This window comes from Hylobates moloch, unplaced genomic scaffold (genome assembly GCF_009828535.3).
Source record: "Hylobates moloch isolate HMO894 unplaced genomic scaffold, HMol_V3 SCAFFOLD_15, whole genome shotgun sequence".
Taxonomy (NCBI): domain Eukaryota; kingdom Metazoa; phylum Chordata; class Mammalia; order Primates; family Hylobatidae; genus Hylobates; species Hylobates moloch.
The window spans coordinates 87,760,266-87,780,648 of NW_026652290.1; the positions used below are offsets into that span (position 1 = coordinate 87,760,266).

Genomic DNA, 20,383 nt, shown 5'->3' on the forward strand with positions numbered 1-20,383 from the left:
GTCACCCAGGCTGGAGTGCAGTGGTGCAATCTGGCTCACTGCAACCTCCACCTCCTGGGCTCAAGCAATCCTCCCACCTCAGTCCCCTGAGTAGCTGAGTCATTATTTCTTTTTTTATTATTATTATTTTAGATGGAGTTTCACTCTTGTTGCCCAGGCTGGAGTACAATGGCATGATCTTGGCTCACTGCAACCTCCGCCTCCTGGGTTCAAGCAATTCTCCTGTCTCAACCTCCCGAGTAGCTGGGATTACAGGTGCATGCCACCATGCCCAGCTAATTTTTGTATTTTTAGTAGAGACGGGGTTTCATCATATTGGTCAGGCTGGTCTCGAACTCCCAACCTCAGTTGATCCACCTGCCTCGGCCTCCGGCCTCCCAAAGTGCTGGGATTACAGGCGTGAGCCACCGCACCCAGCCATGAGTCATTATTTCTATTAGACAGTGCCAACTCAGATGATTGTTGCAATTCCTTTCAGCCTGAGCTTGGTGAGTCTATAGCCAACTAAATAGTAAACTTTTTAACTTCAATTAAAATCATTTTTAAATTCCATTAAAGTTCACATAACATTCAAATTTGTATTTTGGATGACTTCACACATACTGTATATTCTTATGATACTGGTAATGATGAACCATTCACTCATTACATGTTTATCAGGCACCTAATAATGGAATGTGTTACTCCTCCTCAACAGGAAGAGAACAATTGATCAGATGACTTCTTCCCTAAGGGGAAGGATGAAGATGACATAAGAATATTGAATTATTTGGAAGGCAAAACAGAAATTAGGAGAGGCCTATTTTATAGTTCCTTTCAGGACCAGCGTTAGTTGGATACGCTTAAGTAGTAATGCAAGTATTTTCATTCCCTGTGATCCACTCCATGGGACTGGTGTGAAACTGGACTTCAGAGAATGTTTATTGCCTAATTATTTACACTCATCTACACTCTGAGATGGCTGTTTACTTTCCAGTACTTACCATGCAAAGAGCATGGGCTATAGGATCAGACAGACCCTCTTAACTCAGCCTCTCAACTCAGCACCCCACCACCTACTAGCTGTAACTCTTTCCAGGTTACTAAACCTCATTAAGGCTCAATTTCCTCATCTGTAAAACAGAGGTAATAATACCTGAATCCTAGAGTAACTAGAATTAAGTGAACTAACATATGTAAACAGCCATAGTAAGTATTCAATGTGTTAGTTATTATTTCCTTCTATCAAACACTAAAGAGCCATAGAATGAGTTTTAAAGTTGGAAAAGCCACTTAGAGACGCTCTAGTCTCCAACCCCCTTCATTTATATTAGTGGAAATTGAGATTCATAGAAACCAGTTGACTTCCTGAGGTTGAAGGAGAGTTATAGGTAAATCCACAAAAAGATTCCCCGTCTGTGGATTTCCAATCCCGTGCTAGTTTTAATCTGCCTCACTGTCTCATTTATGCACTTCCAGTTTATTCCTGAATATTGATGCTGTGCCTGAAGATCAGAAGATTTGTCTTTGTTTATTGGTAGGACATTTTTAAATATATTTCCTTGATAAACTTGTCAGTGCAGGCTTTAAATCCCTTGGTACCTCCAGAATCTAAGTCCTCATGCCAGCTCCCAAACAGCAGTTGGAAAAGAAAGCTGAAGCTGAAAGACAAAGCAATAGAAATGTGTGAAGGGATAAGAAGAATATGGAGGCAAGAGGTCAGAAGACTTCCATGGTTAATTATTACTCAACCCGGCCAACAGAAGCCTGTCTGGTCTCCCCCCTCACCCTTGCTCACCATGCTTCGGTCACTCTGGCATTTGGCCAGGCCCCAAATGCTCTGAGGTTCTGCCCCCATGAGGCTTTGGCATCTGCGGTGCTTTCTGCCTTACAAGCTGTTTCCCTTCCTCTTCACCTGGCTAACTCCTGCTCACTTCAGTTGCAGCTTGGAGGCCACTTCTTTGTGTGTTTGCTTGTTTAATGTCTGTCTTTCATACAAGACATCAGCTCCATAAGGGCTGGAACTCCCTCTCTCTCTGTTGTTTACCTCTCTCTCCCACACAGGCCACACAGGGCCTGGTTCATCTTGAGCATTTGATAAATATTGGGCAAATTAATCAAAAAAGCAATCAACAGATGAACTATCTTTCTAAAATTATCTTTGCTAAGACTCTATTTATATAATAATAAAGTAACATGGGCATTTTTCTGCCATTGTAAATAACAAGTCAGTTGAATGTACAAACAAGCATAAAGATAGAAGAGACAGGTGGCTACCTGCTGCAATGGCCAGGAAGTGCTGTGGTTCAATGTTATTGGGCTTTGCTCTTTTTGAATTTCTGACATTCGATGCTTCTGATGATGAAGAGCTGGGTTGACCCAAGCAGTCACTATGACAACGAAAACTGTTGTGTCAAAAGCTGTTTACTAGTGGCTCCTTGTCTACTTACTGTCCAATACTCTATCCCAAAGCCCATCTGGTCACTGTGGATAGAAGCTTTCACTCCATGTCCAGAGTGAAACGAAATCACTTGTGTTTAAATAGCTGGTTTCTAGAGGCTTGAAAGAGCTCTTAAGATATTTAAGAAAAAACAGGAACAAAATAAATGCCCCCTCCCCCAAGCATCTCTAACTACAAGAGATACTGCAGATGAAACCTAATTGGCAAATAGCACCAAAAAATGCTTAATGGATAACTAAAGGGTAAATCCAGCAGACAGGCCAGGCCTATTGATGCTCATGAATCTAGAGACTTACATGTGTTTGCTCCTCAACCTCCTGGGCTCAACCATTTAATTAATATTCTTCAGTAAAGAGCCCTGACTCTCCTCGCCCCTCTGGGGGCAAAGATGCCCCTGTAAAATCGCAGAGCTATAAGCTTCCAGTAACTGAAGGACAGAGAAGAGGAAACAACCAACTACACTCAGTCAATTACTTAAGCCTTCTATTCATTAAAGCCCTGTGTGGAAAAGCATTTAACTTTCCCAACCTAAATAGCATGCATTCAATGTTTGAGGGGTCTTATTCTCAGAACTCAATAAATATACAAATTCAGGTGGAGATGAGATGAATGAATAAGAGGAAAAAGCTGGAAAGAAAGAGTGAGCTCAGCAGGGGGAAAGTAACTCAGGCAAAAACAAAGTTAAGCCCAATGGTAAATGCAAACCCCAATTTATTGTAGGTTTATCTCAGTTAAAAGACACTTAGACAATTTTCTATTGGTGCAGGTGTTCTCAGAGGAATGAGGCTCTGTTACAGCCCCTGCCTTGTCTTTTCATCCAGACAGAAAGGACAATAAGTCTGCTCTGAGTGGCAAGAATCTTTCAGCCAAAAGTGTGAACCAGATATCCTGAAGCATCTCCTCTAGGCTAATCATGTGGTTTTAAAGAGGGTTTTAATTACATAATTGATAGAGTTGGCCCAGCTTGCAAAGGGTTTTGAGGTTCCAAAAGACTGAATTAAAGGGAGATCATTACAGAAATGCAGCCAATGCAAGTCCAGTTTCTATTCTATATGAGTGTCTCCCAGGCAATTCTCAGATTAACACCTCTGTCTGTCTGCAAAGTCATTTCAATCAGCAGTTATTGAACTCCTTCTGTGTGTGAGATGCCACTGATATTAAAAATTCAGTGGGGGAATAGTTAGGAACTGAACAAGACAACATCTGTCTTTCTTTAAATGCAAGCAGCCCTCTACTTAAAAGCAGAGCAGTGCAGGCTTTAACCACGACAGCTTAGGGTGAAATCTCAGCTCCCTCCCTTATTAGCTGTGACTAGGAAAGAGTCCACATCTGTAAAATGGATCTCACAGTACTTACCAACCAGACGGTAAGGCTCCAAAATGACATTTTGTCTTTCTCTCCCTACCAACACCCAGTCCCCGACTGACTTCCACGTCACTGCCTGAGAGTCTCAATCGTTGCTTCCATTAGAATGCAACAACAACAACAACACACACACACACACACACACACACGCAGAAAGAGAGAGAGAGAAATAGAAATAAAAACACCAAAATGGTTAATAGCCATTATCTCTGAATAGTGGGATTATGGGTGACATTAGTTTTCTTTTTAGTGTATTTTTCTGTATTTTCCAAGTTTTCTAAAACGAGCACATGTCAACTTTATAATTAGAAGACTTCAATAGAAGCCAGACTTTTTAGTTTATTGGAACTAATATTTTTTAAAGAACATATAAAGCCCTCAAAAGCCATCAGTCATTTGCACCTAAGGAGGAATGATTTAATGAGGTTCTGTTTAACAGCTGGTTGACAATGTTGTACTAAAGGAATGGGCCTGTACTAAAGGAATAAGACTGGTGACCAAAACACCTGGGGAAGGTTCAGAAGAAGTAACTCTGGAATATGGATCAACACCCAGAATAATGATGACCTTTAAGCTGCACGAGGGAGATCAAGGAAAGGAGAAAATAGGGGGTGTCAGAAGAGAAGGTACCAAAACCAAACTACCTGTTTTGGAATGCCATTTAGGGTCCACCCTGACCCAGAAAGAGAGAGTAAGCTCTTCATCTGGCCCTCCAACTTCCCTGCTAGCCCCACACTTTTGCACTACCTGGGCACTGTTCCGGGTACATCAGCCAGGACTCATCTACCATTAGAAAAGCATAGAAGAAGAAAGGAGAGATCAGGGCTTAAGCCAAACCCTAGCTCTTCAGTTCGCTGGGGTAATAGTTGTCAGGTTTCCTCAACCATAAATTGAGGATGAATGTACCTTCCTCATGGGGGGTTGCTGTGAAGTTCAAGTGAGGTGGATATATATATATATATATATATATAAAACACACCCCATACCCAGATGCCAGTGCATCTAAGTACACATGTGTGTGCCCACCTGGGAGTTTAACAATTTAGAATATTGTTACTATGGAAAAATTGTTTCCAGGTTTCAAATATATAATCAAATCATGGTCTCTGAATGCCACCATAAACTAGAGTTGATCTGCTTTTACATATTCAAAGCCACTGAAAGAGACACACCTTTATTTCAAAACGAAGGAAATGGATTTCAAAATCGATGCTTTCTTTACCACACCTCACCTGTTAGCAGACCAGTGTACCAAAGACATACATCATATGATTAAAATAGTCGAACACCATAAAAAGTAGGAAGGCACATATTTTAGCGTGGACCGATTCATCACCCAGGCTGCAAGACTTTGTGAAGGGTCTGCAGAATAAGGGGAGGAAGCTAGAAACTGGGAAATGTGACGGCTGATGGTCATTCGCTTTTAATGATTTGAAAACATTCAGTTTCTCAATGGAACGGTGATCAGAAACTTCTTAAAATAAATATAAAAGGGATTCATGCTTTAAAAGAGGTTTCTCAAAAGTTAAATTCTCATTGGTTTAAAATATTTTAAGAATCACAGCACCTTTTCCCACCCATAAATACCCCCTGCCTACACACACCTACAAATATCTTTTCAGAGTGGTTTGTTCAGTTTCCATCTCATTTATTCCCTTCCATTTAGATGTACCACAAAGACACATTTGGTGTGGCTCCATATTCTAGTTTGTGATGTTCTCTTCCCAATTTCTGACCGGAAAGGTATTCTCAGTGAAGTCAAAGAGAGGATTTTTTTGTGTGTCGTTCCACGTTCTTCTTCATGGGCCCCCATGGGAAGTTGTTTTCCTTATAATAAAGTTATTCTTACGTTACAGACTTCCCTCACTGCCACCAGGTTCCCTGTGGCCTGTGGTCTCCATGTGTAAGTGGGGCCTGCTGTGACCCCTGAGTGGTGATGACATTAGATCCGAAGAATTGAAATGGGCTATTCATATACATATGCATGTAGCTGGGTAGGAGTGGGCATTCACCAGTGTGCCCTGTATTTCAAACATTTGAGTAAATACAGGCATACTCTAAGTGTGTAAAAGGTCTGCTCAATAACACTGCCAAAGTTTATAAGGCTTCACTTTGCTGCTTTTCTTAATATCTCTATAACATACTATTTTATGCTGACATCATTAATATTTGCACAATCCCTTAGCAATTTCATGATTTCAAAATTGTTACACAAGAAAAGGAAGTAATTGTGAACCCATATACTTCTTACAGAGAGAACTTGCAAATCACTTTTATCCTAAGTTCCTTATATGCGATTTCTACCTAAAACTAGATCCATTTTCTCTGAAAATAGCAAGTACCCTCTTTTAAGGGGGGAAAAAAAGGCTTTTAAAGTAAGCAGGTCTCCAGTAAAGGTCCTTCCTGCCGAGTTGCTCCTTTTAAAAATCTAAAACAAACAATACACATCCGTCCTGAGACTGTAGGGACACTTCAGAGCCCCAGCAGCATCCTTGCATGAAGCTGCGGGGGAGCTGTGGGCACACCCCCAGGCGCGCCCCGCACCCTGGCAGCCCCGGAGCGCCGGCTCCGTTGCCCTCGCGGGTCCCGAGTGGGCGGTGGCGCAGCGATGCGCCCCCGCCTCCCGGCTCAGCAGCCGCTGGCGAGACACATTTCCTGTGCCTATCAGCACCCCCATCAGACCGCAGCCTAGGGGAGGCCAGTGACATCACCCAGCCCCCCTGGCGTCTCCAGAACAGCCCCGGACCGGCCGAGGCACCCCGGCGAGTAGGCAGAGCCCCGACTCCTCCGGGCGCCGAGTGGGGCGCCGGTGCCTGGGCTGGGGACCGCGGCCCTGCCCCGCCTCCCGCTCTGCCTAGGTAGGGCTGACCGGGCCGGGGGACCCCGCACCGGACCAGAGCCGCTCAAGTACAACTACGCAGAAACAGCCCCTCACCTTCTCCTCTGGCCAGGCTGAGGCACTCGGACTGACCCCCCTGGATGCCCAGGGCAGGGCGGCCACCAGCAGCAGCAGGTGGAGGGTGCCCACGACGCGCCGGTGTCCTCCGCCTGCCATCTCTCCGATGCTGTCTGGGAGCGGGTTCCCCGGGCCGCTGGCGGTCACGAGCCCGGGAACGCGCGTCCTTCGCCTTCCCTCTTCTCCACCCTTGGGTCGACTGCGCCCGCCTTCCCATAGCCTCCGGGTCGCCTCCCGCCGCGTCGCGCAGGCTGCAGCCCTCCTACCCCGGACCTTCGCAAACCCCGGGGCTGGGCGGCCCTAGGTGACAGACACAAGCTTCTGAACCCAAGCTAACAAAGGCGGCCACTTCCTTCTCTTGGAGAAGGTGAAAGGAAGGAAGGAAGAGACATGGAAGAGCCTTTTTATGATCTCCAACGCCAAAACAGGGAATAGAAAAGGGAGGAAGGGTTCACCATACCCTGGGGAGTTATGAAGTGTTTCCCACAGCTCCTAAAGAAGGGGTGGACAGGGAATCGACGTCTGCTGACCACTGCACCAGGTACCGTCCTTGGTAGGTGTTTGTCCAACCTTCCCGGATTTAATCCACTAATCCCATTTTACAGACGGGGAAACTGAGACACCCCCCCCACCCCCCATAGAAAGCCTGGACTGGAACCCACAAGCAAAAGTATGACAGTGCATCTTTGCCTTTTCTCTTTTTTCTCACAAATAGTTGCCTTGCCTCACATCATACTCTCAAATTGAAAAGGATGGTCAAAGTAATTATCTGAAACAATGAGATCTAAAATATTCACAGCGGCTCTGAAGGAGTCATCTTCTCCAAGGCATGGCCCCAAAAGGAAAAGCCAAACACGATTCTATTTACTTTGTAACATCAAAGGTCATTGTTATCCAGATAATCCTAGGGCAGGAAAACATTTCAGTTTTGTCTGTAGGTTTCTGGTCCAAGTTGTCAGGACAGTGACTTTCACCAGCCTCTTTTGCTTCCACAGTGAGGATCAGGGCTTGGCCTGCTCTGAGTCATCTCCCAGTAACATCTAGTTCCCAGAAAAATCAGAACAAGGACACTGAAGCAGAACCATTTCACAGAGAGCAAAGATTTGAAGGTAAGGAGGCTGCCAGAAGGCCTACCCACTCACTCTGTCTTCCCAGTCTTGGCTGTGAGTTTTTAAAGAGAGGGCTTGCCTGGAAATACAGTGTTCTGCCCTCCTCTGGAACTGTAGGAGAAGACAGGATGTAAATAACTCCTTTCCTCGTGTACGAATTTGTAACCCTATTCATGTCTGGGGGTTTTGAGTGACAATTTAAATCTCCAGGCTTAAATAAAATTAAATACACCTTTATTACACCCACAGACAGTTCTGATCATCAGACCCCTTCAGAACTTTCTATTGACTCCAGTTTCAGAATTAAACCACTGTCACATTCCCCAATACAGTTCCTCCCTTGCTGCCTGGATCAACCTTGAAACAGTGCATTTCCTGAGTGGCTGGGTAATAAAGAGCCTATTTTTTTTTTAACCCTATTACCTTTATGTCTTTTCACAATATGGTTCCTATAAGAAAGAGAACGTGGAAATAGCAAACCTAAATGAAACAAAATGTGAGAGGTACTATCATGCTAAGTATAAGCAATTCAAAACAAGAAATATAGAAATAAGCTAAAATGTTAGCACATAATGTAATGATGATTTTCTGTTTCCTAAGGTTCTCCAATTTTGGTTATATTTAAGTCAATAAGATGTTCTTACAGTTTGGTATCTACAGGAAGCAGACTCTGAGACAAGAGTTTAACATGCAGGATGTGTATTAGGGAGTGCCCTTGGGACAAACCCCTGTGGGAGGAAGAAGGGGAACAGGAGAGAACAGAGGGAGAAGTTAGCAGCAAAGCGGGCCCAACAACCTCACCCAACTCCATGGGAGTCCTGAAGCTGAAAAAGACGGTCAAAGTTGTTCCATACTGGGCCAAAATGGCTGGGGTCTTATCTCTGCGCCTCTGTGGAGTGATTTCCTGCAAGCGGCTTTCCAGCCAAAAGAGCTTGACTGCTAGAGGCTGTGGGCCAGCCGGCCTCCAACAGCTGGAGCAGGGTCCTTCCCTGGGGGCAGATCTGGGCAGCGCATCTCCTGTATCCACCACAAACGCATCCATGTATTGTATCTGGTACAAATCTAAAACATTCCACATAGCTAGTGAGACTGATTTCAATACATTGGGTTTTTTTAATATGTGAGCTTTTCTGACAACTTTCCACGAATCTACAAATCCAACACCACTATGTATGTATCACTTCATTCCTTATGCATATCTTTTCTAGTGTCTTACACAGTAAATATCCTTCTCCTTTCCTTCGCTCATTCTTTTCTTTCTTCCTTCATTTGGGAAACTTTTAGAAATCCCTTATATCTGCTATTTTTGCCCTACTTCAACTTTTGCTTTCTTCAAACTCTTCCTATGGAAGATAACTAATGACTTCTCCATTTTAATTAAAGTTTCAGATCCTGTTTTTCATCATGGAAAAAAATATGTTGTATATATAGTGATAACACTGTTCTCAAGTGGAGAAATTTTTACTTCCATTATATTATAGATTCTATACTGTGATGTGAAGGAAATGAAGGACCCAATTGCCAAAACAGATCTTCTCCATGAAGCTGCCATGGCAGGATGTTCCTACACCCAGTCCCACCTTTAAAGTGACGCCATTAGACCAAAGTAGTAATGACCAGAAGGTTCTATTAAAACAATAGTTTTCAAAAGTGTGATCCATGGATACTGGGGATTCCCCAAGACCCTCTTGGCTATCTCCAAAGTCAAATCAACTTTTATAATAATACCAAACCAAGATTCACCTTTTCTACTGTATAGACTTTGCACTGATGTTGCAAAAGCAATGACGGGTAAAAATGCTGGCACCTTAGCAACTATCAAGACGGGACACAAAACTGTACTATTGAGGAGGAAAATCTATACTTGTAGTCATTGTATTTTTCTTTTTTTTTTTTTAAGGAGTTTCACTCTTATTTCCCAGGCTAGAGTGCCATGGTGCGATCTCGGCTCCCTACAGCCTCCGCCTCCCAGGTTCAAGCAATTCTCCTATCTCAGCCTCCTGAGTAAATGGGATTACAGGCATGCACCACCATACCCGGCTAATTTTTGTATTTTTAGTAGAGACAGGGTTTCACCATGTTGGTCAGACTGGTCTCGAACTCCTGACCTCAGGTGATCTACCTGCCTCAGCCTCCCAAAGTGCTGGGATTACAGACGTAAGCCACCGTGCCCAGCCATCATTGTATTTTTCACTGCCATGCATAAAGAAAAAAAAAAAAGAAGAGAAAGATAAAAGAGCCAGTTTCACTTAAGAATGTCATTGATGAAGTAATAAAATTGTTGTTTTACTGCCTTCTGAAGCTCTCTCTCCATGAAGCTAGATTTTAAATCTAGCAGGACAGAGTACAGGAGGAGAGAGAGCTCCTCAAGTCTGCCTTTTCATCTCATGGAGACCACCAGCTCTGCGTGGATTCCTCCTACCTGCACTGCATCCTGGAAACTCTCAAAGCGGTAAGCTGGAGAAAACATCAGGCTCATCTCATTTCATTTTCCCTTTTCTCACCACTTTCCTGTGATACCTCTTTTCCAATATTTGAACATCATTTTAATAATTTTTATACACTTAGAGAGTACAAGAGCAGTTTTGGTACATGGATATACTGCACAGTGGGGGAAGTCTGGGCTTTTAGTGTAAGCATCACCTGAAAACATAGTATCCATTTACCCATCAGGTAATTTCTCATCCCTCCTACCCTCCCACCCTTCCAAGTCGCCAATGTCTATTATTCTGCTCTTCATGTCATTGTGTACACATTATTTAGCTTCCACTTACAAGAGAGAACATGTGCTATTTGAGCTATTTCACTAAAGATAATGGCCTCCAGTTCCACCCATGTTGCTACAAAAGAAAAAATTTTATTATTTTTAATTGCTGGGTAGTATTTCAGGATGTGTGTGTGTGTGTGTGTGTGTGTGTGTGTGACATTTTCTTTATCCAATCCATTGTGAATATCATTTTTAATATATTTTAGGTGGGATGACAAATCCAGTTCCATCTTAACTGGAAGCACAAATTGAGAGTATGCAGCTTTTTATACTCACGTGGGAAAATAGGAGGTAGAAATAAAACACTTCTGCTGCACACCAAAGGGCAATTGTCTCAAAGAAAGGCATTTGTACCATTGTTTGAGAAGTATAGTGGGCCTCAGTGGCCCACACCTGTAATCCCAACACTTTGGGAGGACAAAGCAGGTGGATCACTTGAGGTTAGGATTTCGAGACCAGCCTGGCCAACAGGGTGAAACCCCCATCTCTACTAAAAATACAAAAATTAGCTGGGCGTGGTGGCGGGCACCTGTAGTCACAGCTACTCCAGAGACTGAGGAAGGAGAATCGCTTGAACCCGGGAGACAGAGTTTGCAGTAAGCAGAGATCACACCACTGCACTCCAGCCTGGGCGACAGACAGAGACAGTCTCAAAAAAAGGAAAAGAGAGAGAGAGAGAGAGAAGCATAGTGAACTTGCTACTTTTTTCATGAAATTCCAATTTAATTGAAAGAACAATGACTGATAAATTATGATTATTCAGACTTGGATATTTGGCAGACATTTGAAAATGAGTAAAGTGTGCCTATGCCTTGAAGGAAAATAACTGACACTGTTTGTTGCCAGTGATAAAATTGGATCTTTCAAGTAAAAATTGGAATTTTGGATAACTTGCATCTGCTACCATAAGCTTGACAGTTTCCTGATATGTAACAACTTTTATGACACAATTGGTGATTTTAACAAATGTGATTATTTATTATATATAATGAAATGCTCAATATTTGGAATATCTGCAAAACTCAGTGAAGCAATATTTTCCAAATGCTCAATTCACCATGTTACAGAGTCACAAAGAAAAGTTCCATTCAAAGTATAAGAGACACCCAGTGGATTTTAATGTAATGGAATAAAAACATGTATTTAGAAGCAGATTTTAAGTTTTACCTTTTATGACACTAACATTTGTCATGTTTTGATTTAATAATGAAGAAGATTATCCACAGTTATCTGAAAAGGCTATTAAAATACTCTTCCTTTTTCCTACTACATGTCCGTGTGGGGTCAAATTTTCTTCATGCACTTCAACCAAAATAATATATCACAACAGATGGAATGCATAAGCAAATATGGAAATCCGGTTGTCATCTAAAAAGTCAGAAATTAAAGAGATTTTTTTTAAATGCCAGTCTTCTCACTAAACTCTTTTTACTTTAGAAAATATATTTTTTCATAAAACATGTTTCTTTAGATGCAATGACTTTATTCTTTTAAAATAAATCCATAATTAAATATTTGTAAAATGCCTGTTCTAATTTTCAATACAATAAATATTGATAGACATGGTCCACATAAATGAAAGCTGTTTGTGGTCCTCAATTACTGTTACTAATGCGAGGAGTCCTGAGACCAAAACATTTCAGAATCACTATGTTAAAACCATTCTACTTGAGAGAGACAGATGATAATACATTAAACCAATGCTTACAACTGTAGCTACACATGGAAATTATCTAGAAAGCCTTTTTTAAAAAATGGTGCTGTCTGGCTTCCACCCCCAGAGATTCTGATATGACTAGCCTGGTGTGTGGTCTGGGCATCAGATCGCTTAAAAGCTCCCCAGGTGATTCTAACATGCAGCCGTGGCTGAGAATCATTGCATTAAGTCACACACTTTGAGAAATACATCAGCAAAAATCGTATAATCAGATTAACTATAACATTAATAGTCACGTTGCATTGTAGTTATTTCATAAGGCCCTGAGGATAACAGCAAAAAAGATTGGGAAAGTGGCCCAGCCTTAGACAAATTATGAAGTAGGCAGCTTAAATTAAAACCCCCCAATTTTCCCACAACTTTTTGGCCCCATGCAAGTCTAATACTGAAGCACCCTGCCTTTTGTTCCTTTAATAGTCAGAGAATGTAAAGAGTCTTACATTATATTCTTGTTTGAATCTGTCCGCCACCTCTTTCGATAGCAGAGTGAAAAATTAAAGTATTTGCCTCCGCAGTCCAGAGTCAGATTTTTAGTGTTCCTTAGAAATCTCAGGAATCCAGATTTTCTGTAAATATTCCCAACTTCTTTTACCATATCAGAGGTCAGGTCAAGGTGGCAATAAAAGCTAGGAAAAAAAACGTTCCTCTTCTCTGGTTTTCTGGCCCTCTCACTTCCCAGTCCTATTAAATAACATGCAGTGTCCTCTCAAAGAAGGAAACAGTCCCCATAAACCCTGATTCCTTTCACCAACACTAATTATGCCCCTCAAACAACATTCCTTTTATCCCTTTAATAATTTATCATGCTTTTGATCAGTTTTTCTCTGAGAGCTCTGAAAACCAAAAGTGTTCAAGATCCAAAGAAATTAATCTCTAGTAAGAAATTTCAGTGCACTCCAGGAGATGAGAAGTAGAATCAAAGATGAGGAGAGTGAAGGTCACCTGGTGACCGTCAAGCCAGCCATCCAGAGGAAAAAACTCCTCGTCTGAGGAATTTAGAAGTAATTAGACTTCCCTGTTATCTAAAGCGGGCATCTGGTTCCAGGCTTCTTTCTCAAAAATTTATGAGTAACTAGAATTTCCATACATCTCCAGAATGTATGTATGTTGAAACTCATTATGCAACACTTGCTGACATCAAGGCACCAAAATGCCTACAAATTTAACCATTTATCATGACCTACGTGGCTAATAGGGTCCAAATTACCATTAAACTCCCGCTTTAAGGTTCATAAACACGCCTAAGGGAAAATCCACCACAATTCCTCCCTTGCTGAGGTGCCCTGCTGCATTCTTCTGCAGCTTTCTTTCTATCTAGTAAAACTTTCCTTTTCAAACCTATACTGTTGTCAGTAAATTCTCACCAATCTGCAAGTCGACCACCTTCTAATGCTGGGGCTCTGACACCTAGCCCACCAAAAGATAAAGACTCACACATAAAATTCATTCTTTACAGTTCACAGAATAGACAGCACTGATCTACACAGTACCTAAACTATGATGTGAAGTTACAAACAATTGACTGTTACAGGAAGTATCTATGCATATAATGTTTAAGTCTGTATATTTATAGAAGCATACAGGTTGACATTTTATTCAAAAAATTTCATCTATGTTTAATTTTTTGCATCTTGTGGGATCAAATAAGATAAAGCACCAATTTCATATATATATATATATTTTTTTTTTTTTTTTTTTTGCGAGACAGTTTCTTGCTCTGTCACCCAGGCTGGAGCATAGTGGCATGATCTTGGCTCAGTGCAACCTCCGCCTCCAGGGTTCAAGTGATTCTCACACCTTAGTGTCTTGAGCAGCTGGGACTACAGGTATGCGTGCAACACCACACCAAGCTAATTTTTGTATTTTTAGTAGAGACAGGGTTTCACCATGTTAGCCAGGCTGATCTCGATCTTCTGACCTCAAGCAATCCACCCACCTTGGCCTCCCAAAGTGCTGAAATTACAGGTATGAGCCACTACACCCAGCCTTCTGCAACATATTAATGATAGAACATGAAAGGTAAAAAGCTGTTAGTTCAAGAATTTTTCATTCAGAGTTACTAAATTTTTATAGCATAAGTTAAAAATATGATCAGAGATGTTAAGTGTGTCAATAATGTGTTTTTGAGACCTACTTCTATAAATAAGTATGATGAGAGATATTATTATTATCCTCATTGTTAATGATAAAAAAGTTAAGGAACAAGGTTAAGTCATCTGTTCAAAGCCATGCAAAGCTGATTCAGTTGCAGGCAGTGTACTTTTACTCTACCCTACAGGCTTTTATAGTTTCAGAGGAGAAAATTAAAGTAGCTATTAAAATCTAACTTTCAATGAGCTGAGGAAAGCTTTTACTGAAGTTAAAATCAGATACCATTGAAAGTAATTTTTCTGTAGATTTTAAGCACAGTATTCATTTTTGTATTTTTGTCTCCTTTAATCATATATCTAATATCATATCTATTAGTAGAAGGGGGAAAGGGACATTTTTTTCAAAAAAATTAAATGCCAAATGTTAATTAATATAATCTAAAGTCAAGACGAAGGCACTCAGTTGTCTTTTGCTTTGGGGTCATTTGTGGATTTTCTACGGTGTTATATTCTACTTATCCATGTTTTAAAGATATGAAATTGTGATATCTTCCTACTGATCAGGCTACACAGACTGTTATCAGACAACTGAAAAAGCATCTTTTCTCTCAATCTTATAATGTTAATTGTGCTTGTTAATTAGTCTCTTCCTGGCTTTTCATAAAGAACAATCATTCTAAGAGTAATTTTCAAGTCATACCAAACAAACAACAACAAAAAAAGTTTGCTTTTAAGACTCAGGTTAGGCCCATCAGTGTCAAGTAAGAGGAAGAAAGGCTCTAAAACCTCTTTCCGCAGGGTCCAAAATAGAACATTAATTAAGCAAATAAAAATGACACAGATTCACAAAAAATAGCAACAGTTATTTTAAAAACAAGCTGGCTATGCCACACATAGCTATTAACAATAATAATAGTAGAAAGTTGCAACATAACACCATAACTCAAATTCGGCCCTAAAACCACATATGCTCCTATAAATATCTAATTTTTGCTTAAATTTAGATTGAATTTATGCTGTTTGTTTTATTTTTATATGTGAAAACATTCGCAAAGTATTTTGAATGTTTTAGTAATACTTAGTACAGATTGCGGTCATAAAAAATCCTTTCAACACTACGGTTCATATATATGCTATTGTTCAGATTATAATAAATTAGATGAACTAATCCATCTTCAATTTTAATGTTTGGGAAAGCATTTCAACAGAGCTCATGATTAGTAGCACCAGGCCAAGAGTATACCTAAATTTCCCTAAAAAAGAAGCTTAAATTACTCAGCATAGAATTTCAGTAAGACTAATCCCCTTCTGTTACTGCCCAAACCTTGATCTTTTATGGTTCTCCCTCAGTAAATCACATACCTATTATGCAGAACACTAAAGTCTGAATTTAGAGATCTGTGAGAAAGGAAAAGAGATTAATTGCCTTTTATAATATCTTTGTTTAGTCCTCCAAAAAATTTCCTTCTAACAATGTTAGATCTGTATTACAATCAGGAAGAAGCACAGTAGTAATTTTAGAAAGGGGGCCAAAACGAAATTTCATAAGCAAAAAGGAGGGGCCATAAGAGAACTGTACATCTCCATTCCACTGTAAGGCAAAATGGTCTTCTTTTGATCCTATTATTTGATTAGAGAAAATGACCATCAATCAGAGAAACAAACTAATGTCTCAGGCAGGAAATAAATGACATTCAAGACTAAGCCATAGGCAGGGCATGGTGGCTCACGCCTGTAATCCCAGCACATTGGGAGGCCAAGGCAGGCGAATCATTTGAGGTCAGGAGTTAGGAGACTGTTACCAAAAAGGAAGATCGGTGGATCATAACCAACGAGGGACGGAGGGGACGGAGATAAAAAAAAAAGATTAAGCCATAGATAAAGAATGCAGTAACAATTATTATTCAGGATTTTTTTTTTTTTTTTTTGAGATGGAGTTTTGCTCTTGTTGCCCAGGCTGGAGTACAATGGCACGATCTCAGCTCACCGCAACCTCCGCCTCCCAGGTTCAAGCGATTCTCCTGTCTCAGCCTCCCGAGTAGCTAGGATTACAGGCATGCGCCACCACACCCTGCTAATTTTGTATTTTTAGTAGAGACAGGGTTTCTCCATGTTGGTCAGGCTGGTCTCGAACTCCTGATCTCAGATGATCCGCTGTCTCGGCCTCCCAGAGTTCTGGGATTATAGGCGTGAGCCACTGTGCCCGGCCTATTCGGGATTTTTAGAGACTGAAAATTTGAGGGAAACCTGGTTAAGTGGATAGACGATAGCCTAATTATAAAACTTCTCTGTGTGCTATGATTACATGTTCATCTTTAATCAATTATGCAGATAGCTACAGAATACTATTATTTTATAGTACACACATGCATACATCTTTAGCATATCCTTTGCAGGTGTAAAAAAAATTATGATAATATAATCCTTAAATGGCAGGCACCTGGTAGTATAGTAAGTTCTTGAAAAATATTATGTCTAAAAACACATACCTTACGATTATAAAACCTAGTGCCTGCCACAAATATGGAGAAATATTTGATTCATTACAGTATATAATGTACAGCCTAACCAGTAGGCTAACGAGAAGCAGACAATGATCTTCCCTTGACCCTGATACCTCCTTTAATTATTACTCTCTTTCCCTTCACTTCCATTTTTTAATGTAATCTACACCATTAGTTCCCAAATGCTAGTTCCGTATTAATGCCTGTCCATGATTATGCTTGGTCAATTCGTTGCAAAAGGAGAACATTATTTTAAATGTTGTTAATATGACAATTATATTTAATCAAAGTCTGATCTTTGATCTTACATTCTTCCTCCATATTTGGGAATAATCAGTTGTAGGTTCTCGGGTTTGTCTTTTATTGTCTTGCTCTCTTGTTGTTTCATTGTGGTAAAATACATACAACATAAAATTTGCCATCTTAACATTAAATACATTCAGTTCATTAAACACATTTACATTTTTCTGCAACCATCACTACTATCCACCGCTAGAATTATTTTCATCTCACAAAACTGAAACTGCACCCATTAAACAATAACTTTACATTCTCTCTTCCCCCAAGCCTCTAGCAACCACCATTCTTTCTGTCTCTGTGAATTTGACTATTCTAAGTACATACCTCACATAAGTGGAATTATACAGTATTTGTCTTTCTGAAACTGTCTTATTTCACTTAACATAATGTCTTGAAGGTTCACCCATGGTATAGCATGTCTCAGAATTTCCTTCCTTTTTAAGGCTGAGTAATATTCTGTTTTATGTGTATACCACATTTTGCTTATCCACCCATCCATTGATGGAAACTTGGGTTGCTTCCATCTTTTGGCTATTCTTAATAATGCTTCTATGGAGATTTGTGTATAAATATCTCTTCAAGACCCTGCTTTCAATTCTTTTAGATATATACCCATAAGTAGAATTGCCAAATCATATGATAACCCTACTTTGAATTTTTTGAGGAATCACCATAGCAGCTGCACCATTTCACATTCCCACAAACAGTGCCTAAGAGTTTCAATCTCCCTACATCTTTGCTAACACCTGTTGTTTTCTTTTTTTTCACAGTAGCTATCCTTATGAATGTGAGGAGATATCTCACTATGGTTTTGATTTGCATTTCCCGAATGATTAGTGATGCTGAAGTGTTGCTTTGCTTCAGTGTTCTTAATTGGTAAAACAAGAAGTTGGCAACTTGCTTAGTCTCCATTTTTTAACAAATTTATAGGTTATTGATATCTGAAAATCTGAAAATCACCAGTGTACTTTCTATGTCCTCTTCTCATCTAAAAATTACCCCATCAATTCACTGCAGTCTGGCTTTGGCCCTCAATCTTCTCCTGACTTCTCTCACCAGAATTAACAAACTAACTTGTAATTGCCAAGTAGAATGGACCTTCTTCAGTCTTTATATAATTAGTGGAAAGTGCAGAGTCTCTGGGGCCAAACCTAAAGTCCTGCTTCCTTCAGCAGAGTAGGATCTTGACAAATGTAATTCCTGCTCCTGGACTTCCCTAAGGGAAATTTCATCCCTTCCCATAGTTTCATTCTCTACCCTATGCAATGATTCCCAAACCTCTAACACTCAACCATGTCAGTGGAGCATTAATACTGTGCAAGGCACTCTGCAATGGATATATGGATAAATTAACTATGGCTTCGGCACTCCAGAAGCATGTGGTTTAGTAAGATAAATAGTTGTGCAATACAGTGTCACAGGTGCTATGAAGGAACATGCCAGGAGCACAAAGAAAGGAATAATGATTCCCATATGACCTGGAGTGGACAGGGAAGGTCTTATAGAGGAGAAACTTGAAGTGAATGAATATTGGAAGTACTTACCAGGTAGCAGAGGGGAGACAATTATCGCCACATGTATCAATTCTTAAAATTAACAGAAGAGAATATTTGAGGTAGGAAACCTTAGAACATCATTTCAGTGGACCAGGTGAGGGCTAGTTAAGGCCTGAACTAAGAGACAGTGGAAAAGAAGAAAAGAGATACCACACAAGAAACATAATGGTATGAAATTGATGGGACTTGGTCACCAATTAGATCTAGAGAACAAGGGAAAAGAGTTTAGGCTGACTTAGTAGGTTCTGTCTTGGATAAACAGATGGTGGTACCATGCACTAAGATTGGAAATATAGGAAGAGGAACAGCTTACAAGGAAAAGATGAGTTCAATTAGGGACATTTTGAATTTGTGGTCTTTCTGTGGGACATTCAGGTGCTTATAGAAAGATCAAGGATAGAGATGCAGATCTGTAAGACAGACATCGAAGCCCTATGTAGCAGATGCGTTAGGTACCCTGCCAGTATCCCTCCATGCTCACCATTCCCATGCATGCCCTTTCAGGGGCTTCCAACAGCAAGCATCTGGGAGTCTTTGCCTGAGGGCTCCCGGCAGAGCCCACTGGGTGGGCCTGCCAACTCCGAGACTAATGGCGTCAACAGGGAGTACCTGCTAATAGATTTCTTTTTGGAGGTGATGAAGACGTTCTGAAATTACATAGTGGAGATGTGGCACAACTTTGTGAATACACTAAAAACCCAGTCAATTCTACACTTTCAAAAGGTGAATTTTAGTGCTTACTTCGACAGCACGTATATTAAAATTGGAATGATATAGTGAAGACTAGCCTGGCCTCTGTGCAAGGATGACATGCAAATTCGTGAAGTGTTCCATATTAAAATTATACAAAATAAAATAATAAATAATAAAATAAATAAAAGGTGAATTTTATACTTTTTGATTTTTATCTCCATTTGTAACAATTGTGTGAGAAAAAAATACATATGCTATGGCTCAGCCCAACTGAAGTATTTGGTCCACAAATATGCCCAATGTCTTCACATCTGTGTGCCTTTGCTTGCTCTATTGCTTCCACCTAGAATTTCGAATTTCTCTTTTCTCCCACTCCTCTCCCCCATGTTTCCTAATCCTATTCTTTCTTCCAGGCCCAGCAAAAGTCCTCCTTTTCCGTGCATTCAGTCTTCCCCAGGTCAGGGATTTATCTTATACTTCCCTGACATCTTCTAACCCTTTATTTTGTTTCCTGCTTTTTTTTTTTTAACTCTCTTCTCCGTATTATAGATTTTCACATAGCTTAGCTAATAAATTTCAGATTCCTGAGAACAGGAGGTGTTTTACCTATAGATCCTATCAAATGTCTTGTACATGGTAGCCTCTCAAAAATGTTTAGTGAATCGATACATCAAGGACTATAAAATCTCGAGGGGAGTCTAGGAAAAAAACCAAGCAACCTAATTAAAATCAATTCACCTTCAGCTAAATTAGCCATCACCATTTAAAGAACATTAAAGGGAACAGTTTAAAATCTAGGGGAATATGGTCAGAATTCTTTCTGGAAATACTTAAGGTTTTGAAATTTGAGGTGTCATGATAAGAGTACAAATTATAGTAAAATGTT

General features: G+C 40.4%; 1 protein-coding gene and 1 non-coding gene across 3 annotated transcripts in view; one reads left to right on the forward strand and one right to left on the reverse strand.

Moving 5' to 3' along the window:
• The window catches only part of QPCT (glutaminyl-peptide cyclotransferase), a 47,977-nt gene that overhangs the window by 21,501 nt on the left and 6,093 nt on the right, over positions 1 to 20,383 (reverse strand). The window contains exons 2-3 of one of the 2 annotated variants that reach the window (XM_058428629.1): positions 2,257 to 2,369; positions 1,582 to 1,640 (exon numbers count right to left, since the gene is read on the reverse strand). Coding sequence is in view for 1 of the 2 variants with exons in the window: in XM_032178261.2 (XP_032034152.1) it covers positions 6,741 to 6,860 (120 nt within the window). In the remaining variant the exon portion in view is untranslated. Of the gene's footprint in view, positions 1 to 1,581; positions 1,641 to 2,256; positions 2,370 to 6,740; positions 6,963 to 20,383 lie in introns of those variants that run through there. The other variant, XM_032178261.2, reaches the window with a different exon arrangement.
• Positions 19,538 to 19,644, forward strand: LOC116484321 (U6 spliceosomal RNA). The gene has a single exon (XR_004252504.1). It is a non-coding gene; the product is annotated as a U6 spliceosomal RNA (small nuclear RNA).